This window comes from Nematolebias whitei, chromosome 6, assembly GCF_014905685.2.
Source record: "Nematolebias whitei isolate Nwh7 chromosome 6, NemWhi1, whole genome shotgun sequence".
Lineage (NCBI taxonomy): Eukaryota > Metazoa > Chordata > Actinopteri > Cyprinodontiformes > Rivulidae > Nematolebias > Nematolebias whitei.
The window spans coordinates 36,051,540-36,064,033 of record NC_056503.1 but is presented as its reverse complement, the minus strand read 5'-3'; the positions used below and the strand labels follow the sequence as shown (position 1 = coordinate 36,064,033).

At 40.1% G+C, this 12,494-nt stretch overlaps 1 protein-coding gene across 1 annotated transcript in view; it reads left to right on the top strand.

Moving 5' to 3' along the window:
• Positions 1 to 1,536, top strand: part of cadm1b (cell adhesion molecule 1b) — a 94,526-nt gene extending 92,990 nt beyond the window's left edge. The window contains exons 9-10 of the mRNA XM_037678231.1: positions 1,042 to 1,170; positions 1,261 to 1,536. Of these exons, the coding sequence (XP_037534159.1) occupies positions 1,042 to 1,170; positions 1,261 to 1,379 (248 nt within the window). The 3' untranslated portion in view covers positions 1,380 to 1,536. The remainder of the gene's footprint in view (positions 1 to 1,041; positions 1,171 to 1,260) is intronic.
• Positions 1,537 to 12,494: the final 10,958 nt, after the last annotated feature.

Genomic DNA, 12,494 nt, shown 5'->3' with positions numbered 1-12,494 from the left:
TATATATATATATATACTGTTTTTACTTGCACTTTGGGAAATAAACTGAAATTGTGTTGTACTTTGGTGCAATGACAAAACTATTCTATATAATATATGAGTTTCACTTTCTAAAGTTCTTGACAAAAAAAATTGAACTTATTCACAATATTCTATTTTTATTTTTTTATTTTTTTATTTTTAGATGTGCCTGTATTTAAAACATGTAGTACCTTGAGAACTGAGCATAGAAACACATAGATAACTTTTAGCTTTTAAACATGAACAATCACCCCAGAAACAACAACTTCACTGTATTGAAAGCCTTAGTTGGCAGGATTTATAAAAGCTGAACCATTCGTGGGATGTAAATTTACATATGAATCACACATCACGCTTCATGAACCATTTTACGTTACATTATCATATGATTGGAACGGGTTTTCTTCCAAAGTTTACAAATTTAGGAAGAAACTTTTACGTATTTCACCTTTACTTTGTTCATGCTTCAAGATAGAACCAACCTATTTCTCTTAGCAGGCTAATGTGGCTGGCACTTTCATAGGTATATTTCAGAAGTATCTCAGGGTTTTGTTCACGAGATAGGGTGAGAAGTTCAGTGATCCGGGAGAGACTAGGAGTAGAACCATTGCTCCTCCACGTCGAAAGGAGCCAATTGAGGTGCTTCGGGCATGTCCAACTGGGAGGAGACTCAGTGGGAAAACCCAGGACACGCTGGAGAAACTACGTCTCTCGGTTGGCCTGGGTACGCCTTGGGGTCCTTCCAGAAGAGCTGAAAGAGGTGACTGTGGAAAGAGATGTCTGAGCCTCCCTGCTCAAATTGCTGCCCCGGTGGCTCGACTTTGGAATAAGCAGAAGATGATGGATGGATGGACGGACGGACGGACGGACGGACGGACGGACGGACGAACGGACTTGCACAGGGATCCCTATCTGTGTAGACCCTACTTCTAGTTTTGTTTCTGATTAGATAATTTTCTAGTGAATAAATACATTTAGTTAATTATCTTGTATTTTTATTTGTTTGTTTGTTTGTTTTAGACTCCAGAGCTGGAGAAGGGGCACCACAGAAAATTGACCATGCTGTGATCGGAGGGGTAGTTGCCGTTGTCATGTTTGCCATCCTCTGTGCGCTCATTGTTCTTGGTCGATACTTCGCCAGACACAAAGGTAAATAAGCAGAACTGGTCATGAGCACGCCTGAAGAGTTGAAAAGGTGCAGGAGTCACGCTGGTAACTTGTCTGTATTCTTTGTTGCAGGAACCTACTTCACACATGAAGCCAAAGGAGCGGACGATGCAGCCGATGCTGACACGGCGATCATCAACGCAGAAGGAGGACACACCAACACAGACGAGAAGAAGGAGTATTATATCTAACCTGGAGAGTTGGGAGGGGATGGTGCTGTGGGAGCATTGAGTCCAACTCTGATTGGTAACGAGACAACTTGGATTAGAGGGTAGAGGAGAAGGAAAACAGTGAAAAGTAGGACTGGCATGGCCATGTGGTAAGAAGACGTGTTGCTTAGTCTCCTATCTGACCCTTCCTGGACTGCCGGGTCCTATTCTGTACAGTTTAATTATTTTACAGAAAATTTTGTGCCTTGTTCTATTTCTTTTGTTGGTTTTCTTTCACATGCTTGTTGTATTGAATTTTTCTCCATGTACTCTACTTGACTTTTTGTTGCTTTTGCCATTTTTTTAGGAGGTTAAAAAAAATACGAAGGGGGTCTGGTATTTGTCTATGTGTGCTGCGGGTAGCTTTTAGCTCATGTAACCAGACCTTATTAGCCAGTTGCAACTACCTTCTTTTTTTTGTCCTTTCTGAGTAATCACCATGGTTTAGTAAACGACACACATTGTCAAGTCATTTCTCCCCGCTGGGTCAAAGTCCTGCGGTGCCTGCAAGTTCATCACATTTAAATGCAGGTCTGATTGTTTTTTTGACGAAGAGACAGATTACACGCAGCCCCTTCGACGTCAGGTTCACCGTTGATTACTCACGTAACAGTTTGGAGTAATCATGCTTGTCTAAGAATGTATTTGCTCATAAAAGTGAAGCAGGAGTCATGTTATATATGCTTTTCCACCAGGCTGCAAGCTGCAACCAACCCTTTAGTGATTTCAAGTCCTGACATTTACAGCCAGAGGTCCACTGAGACCAGGCTTATAAAATTTCCTCCAAGCTGCTTCAAATCAGGCCAGCAGTATTTCAAAATCAAATGGTTTTATTGGTCTGAATGTACAAGTCAAACTCAGCTGGCAAAATCACGGATTTTTCATCGTATTTAATGACAAAGTTATTCAAGTCCTCCTCCTCTATTAATTCATTTTCATGTGCTATTTTTATAAAATAAAATAAAAAAGTAAGTGTGGTGTCACAAAGCATGTTCATTTTTATCTGATGCACCATTTGACTTCTAACTTGGTACCACTAATGCTAACATAATGATTTGATAAACAACCAGAAGTCTACACAGGCTGTCTTATTTTGAAAACCTGTTTCTCTGTTTTCTTCCTCTAATCGAAGTTCTCTATTCTTCATTTGCTCAGTAAGCTGTGGCCTTTGTCTACAACAAACCGCAGAGAGAAGTTAGTTGAGTACACTGTAGCGCATCTGGTGAAATAATGGATATTCCCTAAATGCCTAAAATCGACGGCTGCAGTGCACCTGAAGTAACAGTACCATCTCACACAGAATTATGCATCATAATACAGAGATTGTACGTCTACAGAACAAATGGGCGCAACTTGCAGTTAATTTTGCATCAATTATCTAAAGGGAAAATTATTTGGCACTTTAAAAAACATGTTTTGCTTGTTTTGCTAAGCGACTGACACTGCTGTAATTACTGATATCTTTGCGTTAACGTCTCTGTAATAACTGCAACGTTCTGACCAGCAGCTACACTTAGCTTAGCATCAAAGCAAAACGTTCAGATTTCTGCGTGTGAGGTTCTGAAGTAAGGTTATGAACAATTAATATCTTACCTGTTGTAGATAGATCAGATAGAAAAAGGATAACCACTGCCTTAAAATGGACCGCTTGATACATTAAAAAAGTGAGGGACTTAGAGTAATGTCGTCTTCTGATTTTGAGGCATTTGGTTAGACTCAACAGTATTCTCATGTACTCTGCAGTATATCTTGTACATATATTTGTCCTTTCAGGCCAATATTCAGCCGAATTGTCTGTATTCATGCACCATAGACGTACATCTTAGTTAGGATCTGCAAAATATACAAGTGAAATTAGTTCGGTGCTGATTTTTTTAAATTTTATTTAGTTGATAAACGGTATACGCCAGGCTGGAGTTATGACAACAACAACAAAAAACATTAGGCCAGAATTATTTTGTCAGCTTCACTGCATTTGTTATTTATTTGGATATTTCCAAAGTCAAGGCTGATAGTACTTTCTGAGAGGAATACAGTCCTAAAAGCTATAATAAGCAAAAATATATATATATATTATTATTATTTTCTGGATTGTAGAGTTTTGGTGTCATGGGAACAGTAATGTGCATGACAAATGTTATTCTGGGATTGATATTTATCTTTAAAAAAAGATAACTTGTTGCTTTTAATGGTTTAACTTTAAAAGATTGTCATAAATTTTAAGTTATGATTTGTTCATACATGATATCTAGAATGTTTTTTTTACTCTCTCAGGTTTATGAGTGTTAATATTTGTGGTTTGTTTTGCATCTCAGGTAGAATGCAAATATTAAGCCCCGAGTATATACTATAGTACCACAGCTAATGAAAAAGTAAAGAAATCACAAGATGTACATGTTTTTTTCCCCTTCTCTCTCAGTTGTACATGTTTCTGTGTTTAATATGGTGCACTGTTAACGGTAAATGTTAAATATTATTTTGCATAGACCTAGTTAACAAAGAAAACTAGATTTGTTAAGCAGACGAAAACGATGTACAGTCAGTGTTAACGAAAACCACAGCGATGTTCATGAGATGACTTCTTCCACTGTAACGTTTCGCTCTTTTACGGTATTGGTTATTTAGTAATTTTAGGACGTGATGACAGCCAGTCAGCCTGTTTTCATTCAGTCGATCCACGCTTTAACCTTTCATGACTGAAGATGGTGTATTTACTGTGACATGAAGTTTTATGAATGATCTGTAACCTCTTCGATATTTGGATGAACTTTCAGTTTCATTCCTGGGGAGGGGGAGCGGAACTGGAAAAGGGATTGTTTTATAACCCGGAAATGATTATTTTCATTGTTGATTCCTAAAAACAAAAAGAATACAATTCTGTTTTCAGGTGAGGTTTTTTTGTTTTTCCTTTCTTTTGCATAGTGAAGACGATGTTTCTCACATGACCATGCATATTTTGTATCGGTTCGCGCCAACATTTTTACAAAAGGAAAAAAAAAATCAGAAGAGTTCTTGTCTTAATAAAAAGATATCAATGTTTAAAGAGGTGTGTGGCTCTCTCTTAATCAATACTAAAGTACCACAAACGACACATCATACTGTACGCCAGTTGACAAACTATTATAAAGCAATCTATAGGACCCAAAAGTCCCAGGTTCGATCCCCAGTCATTGCACATCTTGTGGTGTCTCTGAGCAGCACACCCTATCCCCAATTGTGCCCCAAGTGTTTCCAATAGCTGCCCACTGCTCCACCTGGGGGTGGAAGGGTTAAATGCAGAAAGCCAGTTTCACCAATGTATGGGAACATACAACGATGACAACACCTAACACATTATTTTTATTATTATTATTATTATTATTATAGCAATGGCTGGGACACACAAAGACTCAACAAATGGAAAGCAAATAGCTGGGCGGGGCTCCACACCCAGAAAGTTTTTAATAAACTAGATGCCATTTCCTGCATTCTGGTGAATTTTAATGGGTTGTTAAACATCTACGTTTACCTTCATTTGTAAACACTTGTGATTCAATAACTATTTTAGAGAGCAACAAGAAGCAGCCTGATCAACAGCTCTCCTTGTGTGAATAGAGCATGCTCCGCTTCTCTCAAGCATCCTAAGCCACACACCCCCACCACTTGATGGTTCTGTGCCTGACCCTACTCCACTGAATTCACTGTCCTGCTTGTTGTTGTCCTCCTCCACATGTGAAATGCCCAGGCTCCTCCTCAGGCTGGCTGTGTGCTCCTGCTCGGGTACGACAGTCTGGGTAGCCCGGCACTCACCCACACCACTCACACCTACTCCAGTAGTATCTCCATTGCCTTCATGTGCGTCAATTCTCAGTTGTTTAATTGTACAAGAACACTTTTTAGTAATGAAAGTAAACTAGATTGTCTTTTCAACATTTTTATTGCTGTTTTATGACAAATTGGCGCAGTTGGATTCATACGTGATGTACATAATGTGATTGCCCGTCAAACCTTTCTCTCAGATTTTTAATAAATAATAAAAAATTAAATAATGACTCAAACTGTAAAACTGATTTACAATTTAGTTGTGTTGTTTAATTATATTTTTGTGTTTTTAATTAAATTGCTCATCACTGAGCTTTTAGGGGCAGAGATTTTTTTAAGGGTAGAAGCGGAAATTCTTACTTGAAGAGGCAGCTCTGATTGAAATTAAGAAGCTTGTAAGTGGCTGTTATGTTTAAAATGAGGGTTTATGTAATTATTTTCAGATTACATATCCAATATAGGTTTTATTCATTCGAGGCAGTCATTTGTTCATAACTTTATTATTAGTAAGCCTGAGAGTTACCAGATCCAAGCAAACAGTTACCGGAACACACCCTGTCAAAATAAGAGAGTTCCCAGATCATGTTCAGACAGGATCCAGCTCAAATTAAGCCCTGCATATAAACTTGGACCTTGATCATAGAGCTGGTGGGATGAAAAGTGTACATCGCACTCCATCTAGTGATGATGCAAATGGGTATTGTTTTATTATAATATCTTCAGCGAATCAGAAGTTATGACCCAGATAGAAAGTTAACAGAAGAGCAAACCATAATACGTCTGCCTTTCGACCGGTGTCTTAAAAAGTGGTCTCACTTTGTAGTTCTGTCATTTATCTGAGACTAAATGCACTGTATAACATATTAACTTATATTTGCCACCAAACTCACTCTGCTTGTTTAAGCAGCTGACTACATTAGCCGGGATGAACCTGATGGCTTCACCCCGAGCTGCTGACGGCTGTCAAAATCACAAAGGAGAAAAAAGCTCTTAAGTTTCAGCAAAAATATTGTACGGCGGTGGATTCGATGTGGGTGAATGGCAGCGGCGACAGCAATCTGAGCTCCTATCAGTAACCGACATGCACGTTGTGGCGCAGATAGAGGCGAGAAACATTTTAAACGACACAATGACTGACACCTGCATGCGCGGGGATGGCGGGGGCGGGGGAGCGTTAGTTTCCAGCTGAACACTTGGTGTTAGTGATTTGACAAATTGATAGGCATTTTGAGGAACAAGACCTAATTCATAACCATAAGCTATTCTGTCATCATAATTCTGTCAGGACCGCCATTTCCCATTACTTTAAGTGATCCGTTCCAGGTAAAGGTCAATAACATTATTCAAACTTTAATGGGAGTAGTCTAACCTTCGAAACCAGCCACTTTTCTCTCTTACTCATACAATCATTGAAATGTAATGCTTCTCTCAAGGACCATTAAATAGCTGTGTAATAATTGGCTGATTTTTATTTTTTTTGTGTGAAACATGGCAATATGTGGGATTTCAACTACATTTATTCATTTTTAAGTTTGAAGTCACATAGTTTGTATTATGAAGAAGTTCATTTGGTGCATCGTGAATGCAGAAGGGTGATGTTTTAGTTTGATGTTACTAATCCAGTTTAAATGTTCAGTTTTAATTTGGAATGACACGTTTAAGCGTAATTAGCACAATGGGGAAATTAAGAGTGAGTGGATGTTTAAGCGTGGCTTGTTTAGTTGGCTAATTAATTGATTAAGATTGATGGCATGTACCACTTGGACTGGCTGAGGTATAATTAAATTCTGTGGGATTAAACGGGGTGAACAAAGGCAAAAATGCAGCAAGCTTTATCGGAACCATCTCCCTCAGTATCACTGCTTTTTAGTACAAATTAAGCTCAGGATTAACATTTTTACTTACACTACATTGCCAAACGTATTTGCTCACCCATCCAAATGATCAGAATCAGGTGTTCCAATCACTTCCATGGCCACAGGTGTATAAAATGAAGCACCTAGGCATGCAGACTGTTTTTACAAACATTTGTGAAAGAATGGGTCGCTCTCGGGAGCTCAGTAAGTTCCAGCGTGGAACTGATAGGATGCCACCTATGCAACAAATCCAGTCATGAAATTTCCTCGCTCCTAAATATTCCACAGTCAACTATCAGTTGTATTGTAAGAAAATGGAAGTGTTTGGGAATGACAGCAACTCAGCCACGAAGTGATAGGCCACATGAAATGACGGAGCGGGGTCAGCGGATGCTGAGACGAATAGTGCAAAGAGGTCGCCAACTTTCTGCAGAGTCAGTCACTACAGACCTCCAAACATCATGTGGTCTTCACATTAGCTCAAGAACAGTGCACAGAGAGCTTCATGGAAAGGGTTTCCATGGTCGAACAGCTGCATCCAAGCCATACATCACCAAGTGCAATGCAAAGCATCGGATGCAGTGGTGTAAAGCATGCCGCCACTGGACTCTAGAGCAGTGGGTGCACGTTCGCTGGAGTGACAAATTGTGCTTCTCCATCTGGCAATCTGATGGACGAGTCTGGGTTTGGCGGTTGCCAGGAGAACGGTACTTGTCTGACTGCATTGTGCCAAGTGTAAAGTTTGGTGGAGGGGGGATTAAGGTGTGGGGTTGTTTTTCAGGAGTTGGGCTTGGCCCCTTAGTTCCAGTGAAAGGAACTCTGACTGCTTCAGCATACCAAGACATTTTGGACAATCCCATGCTCCCAACTTTGTGGGAACAGTTTGGAGCTGGCCCCTTCCTCTTCCAGCATGACTGTGCACCAGTGCACAAAGCAAGGTCCATAAAGACATGGATGGCAGAGTCTGGTGTGGATGAACTTGACTGGCCTGCACAGAGTCCTGACTTCAACCCGATAGAACACCTTTGGGATGAATTAAAGCGGACACTGAGAGCCAGGCCTTCTCATCCAACATCAGTATGTGACCTCACAAATGCACTTCTGAAAGAATGGTCAAAAATCCCCATAAATGCACTCCTAAACCTTGTGGACAGCCTTCTCAGAAGTGTTGAAGCTGTTCTAGCTGCAAAGGGTGGACCAACGTCATATTGAACCCTATGGATTAGCCCAAGTTTAGTGGTGTCTTGAGTCCATTTAAAATCCACAGGCACCAGAAAATGTATGTTAGATTACCTAAATATGCCAAACATGGCAATATTTCAAGTGTCTTTCCCCAATCTGATATCCTATCTGCAGAATAATGAGTCAATGTTAAGGTCTGACCCATTTCCAATGAGTAAAGGACTGGTGAGACATTCAGCAACCAATTGAATGCTCCACTACCGTTCCATCACCAATGTGTTGAGCTTCCCAATGATTTTTTTTACCAGTTCCTAATGGTGGCTGAAATCTTCATTACAGGTGGACAAGATGATTTTGGTGACTGTAGAAAGCAATAGTCACACTTGGCTGAAATTTGCTAGGGTCACCTTGATGTCTGTGAAAATCCCCCAGTTATTCTAGAGCAGTTTTTCTTTAATGGCTTCTTCTACTTAAAAAAAAAAAAAAAAAAAAAGCCACAAGCATCAATGGTAAAAAGGGGTGCACATACTTTTTAGCAGTATCAGGTAGGACATGTCAAGTAAAATATTCAAATAAAATTAAAACCATTGCCTCGTTCAGTTAGCTTTTCCTGTCCCCCAGTTCAAACCATTATCTCATCCCCACATGAAGACAGAGTTGACCACATGATGTCAAATGATCCATCAGGCTCCACTGGAGCAGCTGTGGCTCAGGAAGAGGAGCAGCCATCTGTTAATCAGAAGGTTGGCAGCTTAATCCTGGCTTTTTAAACATTTTGACCTTAACACTGAAGTCCATGCTGCTCCAGGTGAGTGTGTTTTTAGGGTTAGGTGCAGCACATGCTACTGTGGTTGAGGCTTGTAGGGTAAAAACACTTTGAGAGGCCAACGTAGAGAAGATAAAATATAAATGCAATCTGTTTACTGTAATAATGAAGCTTGATGTAGATTTGATAGGTATATGCAGGGGTGTAGTCTGTGCAGGTATACAAAGTATACATGTGAGGGATTTACCCCCTCACTAACAGGTGCTGCATGTATTGATCTAAATTAATTTAATGCATAAATGTACTTTTTGTTTGTATTTGGGAAAAGGCTTAATTAATTTAACTTTAAGATTTTGTTGTTCTGATCATTCTCTCCTTCTCTTTGAGGTCACCGAGTCATGTGTTGCCATGGAAACGTGCCCATGAGCAGTGCTGCCAAGGAACTGGTGTTTTCAATCAGCCTCGTTGGGAAAAACCACACTGATTGAGAGGGAGGGGAGATGTTTTGGATTCTGGTTGGGTTTACATTGTTGTTTAGCTTTAAATTGTTTAAATTATTGTTTTAAAATTTTTGTTTTCTCTAGAGATTTAATTTAGTTAAGTGAGTGTTATTTTTATATAGAAAATTTAAATGTTGGCTCCACCCCTCTTAATTAGAAATGGTACAGGCTAATGTTTTAAAAGCTGGGTGGTTTAAAACAGATGGACTGTTTTATGTTGGTAGTTGAGGAAAGTGGAAACCATGTCTTTCTGCTGTGAAGCTTTAAGAACCATGTTTTTGAAAAAGTATATATATATATATATATATATATATATATATATATATGTATATCTTTTTTTTTTTTTTTTTTTATGTAGCTCTGCAACTTCTGGATCCTATTTATTTATTTTTATTTTTGGTGCGTTTTTCTTGCTGCCTGGGCCATTTTTAAGCCTGAAAGGTTTTGACTTTGCCCTCAAGCCTTATAGTACCCACTAGAAAAGCTTAGGAATGCCAGTATACCCACTTAAAAGTGCCCAATGATGCATGACATATTATTGGGCATGTCATTTTCAACACATTTGGAACATTTTATAGACTCATTAGCTTGATTCAACCTGTTTTTTGTCTAATGAATACTTCTGCACTTACTACTTTATACTTGAAACATGTTTTGCTTTGATACTGTTTTTTATAAATTCTATAACGTGGTTTTAATACTAAGATGGAGATTTAGGGCCACGCTAAAAAAAAATTAAGTCATAGAATTGTACTAGTCTTAGAATTACGAGAATAAAGTTGTAGAATTACGAGAAACCGTACGAGTATTTTTTATTTTTTTGATAGTTCTTTTTATTTATTTATTTCAACGAGTCGGTTCCACGACGCGACATGTCAGTCAATCCAGTAGGTGCGTAAGCAAATTGCCAGTCTGAAGGGCAAGGGCAGTGAACAGCCAGAGATGACACACAGATGCACTGCAGAGTTCAGATAAAATCACTGTTCAAATGGTTTCCTCTGGAGAGATCTGTGCACACTCGGGGGTTGTCAAGGATGACCAGAGACAAACCCAGAGTCCTGAAATGATGACCGAATGTTTATTCAGCTGGGCTCCTCTGAAAACTCCATGGAAATTCCTCAGTACGATGAGAGAGAGGGGGTAGAGCATCAGGTTTACAAAACTTTCCAGGCGGGTTGAGAAAAGATGCCCTGTCAAGGCCAGTCAGGGAGTCGAATTCAGAAAAACGTGATTGTTTTGGGGACAGGCAGAACTTTAATGACATCTAACTTGAGTCTGTGTTGGTCCACTCAGTTCCATTCATCCATTATCTTTACTTTATTTTGGGTCACGGGGGTCGCTGGTGCCCATGTCCAGCAATCACTGTGCGAGGGGCGGGGTACACCCTGAACGGGTCGCAAGTCCATCACAGGGCCACATAGAGACACACGAGACAAACAAGCATTCACTCTCTCACTCACACCTAGGGACAATTTAGAGTTACCAATCAGCCTAACATGCATGTTTTTGGTCTGTGGGAGGAAACCGGAGTACCCGGAGAAAACCCACGCATGCACGGAGAGAACATGCAAACTCCACCCAGAAAGGCCCCTGGACCGGGGTTTGAACCAAGGACCTGCTCGCTGAGAGGCAGCAGCTCTACCAGTTGCGCCACCGTGCTGCCCCCACTCAGTTCCAAAACATCCAAATTAAATGACCATACCAAAGGAACGTGCCTGAGAATAATCCCCGAGATCTGATCCATTCTGCCAAGAGTCTGGGTGCTCGAGGCACGAACCAAGCCATCATATAAGGCAGGCAGCCTGACCAGGTCCAGATTTGCTACTGACAACTTCCTTGATTGTTGATTGACCAGGAATCAGCCGAATCCAAAATGCAGGAACCAGTTATCATAAATCCAATCATAAATATGTCCTTAAAATCCACAGATGACGGTAGAGATAGACACGTCATCAAGTCTTCCAAGTCGATGAGAGATCCAGCTACGTGTGTGCCAACAGGGCAAATCGGCTTGCTTAAAACCGGTCTTCTCTTCAAAGAAATGTTATCAATTGTGTTGAGGGACCAACTGATCAAAACAAGTCCATAGTTATGATTTGGAAGATTTGTAGAAGAGAGGCTCTAAAGCAGTTTCACAGACAGGACAGAGCAAAAGCAAAGCAGAGGGAGAGGAGGAGACGTCCACCCTTGAGAAGAGCAAGTGTTGATGACTTATTTAGCTTTGGATTAGTCATTTGCTGACAGGCCTACTAGATTGATTGACAGACAGGTCACCTCATGGATCTGACTCATGGGGGGGGGGGGGGGGGGGAGTCTCGTACGACTATTTTCGTAAGACTTTATTCGACTTTTTATTCTTGTAATACTACAACTTTATTCTCGCAATTTTATGGCTTTTAATTATTTTTTTCTTAGCGTGGCAATGTAATTTTAAAAAAATCAATTTAGTGTGGCCCTAAAGCTCCGTCGTATAATATAAAGCCAACTGTTGTACAAAGTTTGTTGTACAAGACTGAGTGTGACTTGCTGGATTTCTTTACACAATAAAAAACAGAGTAATTATAAACAAATCATGAGTTTTAGAAAAAAAAATACACCCAAAATGTTTTTTGGCCTATACTGCATGACTTTCAGTGTTGGAGGGGAGGGGGAAAAATGCCAAGTCATGTTCCATGAAGCACCTGAAGCCTGTGATAACCACGACACAATTATCTCCAACTGCTGCCGTATGACCCAGAGAAATCTGCATTAATGAAGGCGCACACAGCCAGCCTGTTAATCCTGTGTCAGGGAGAAGAGACTCGCATTTGGGAGGTGATTAACTCCAAACCTGAGAGACGCTGCGAACGGCACCGTGGGCTCTAATGTCAGCCATGTTGCTGCTTGATGTTTATTACTCTATTTAATCAGAGATTGATGTTTACCAGATAGAGGGCAAGTGCTGGATGTCGATGAGGAAATTTAAAGGTTCGATAAATGTGGAAAAATTTAA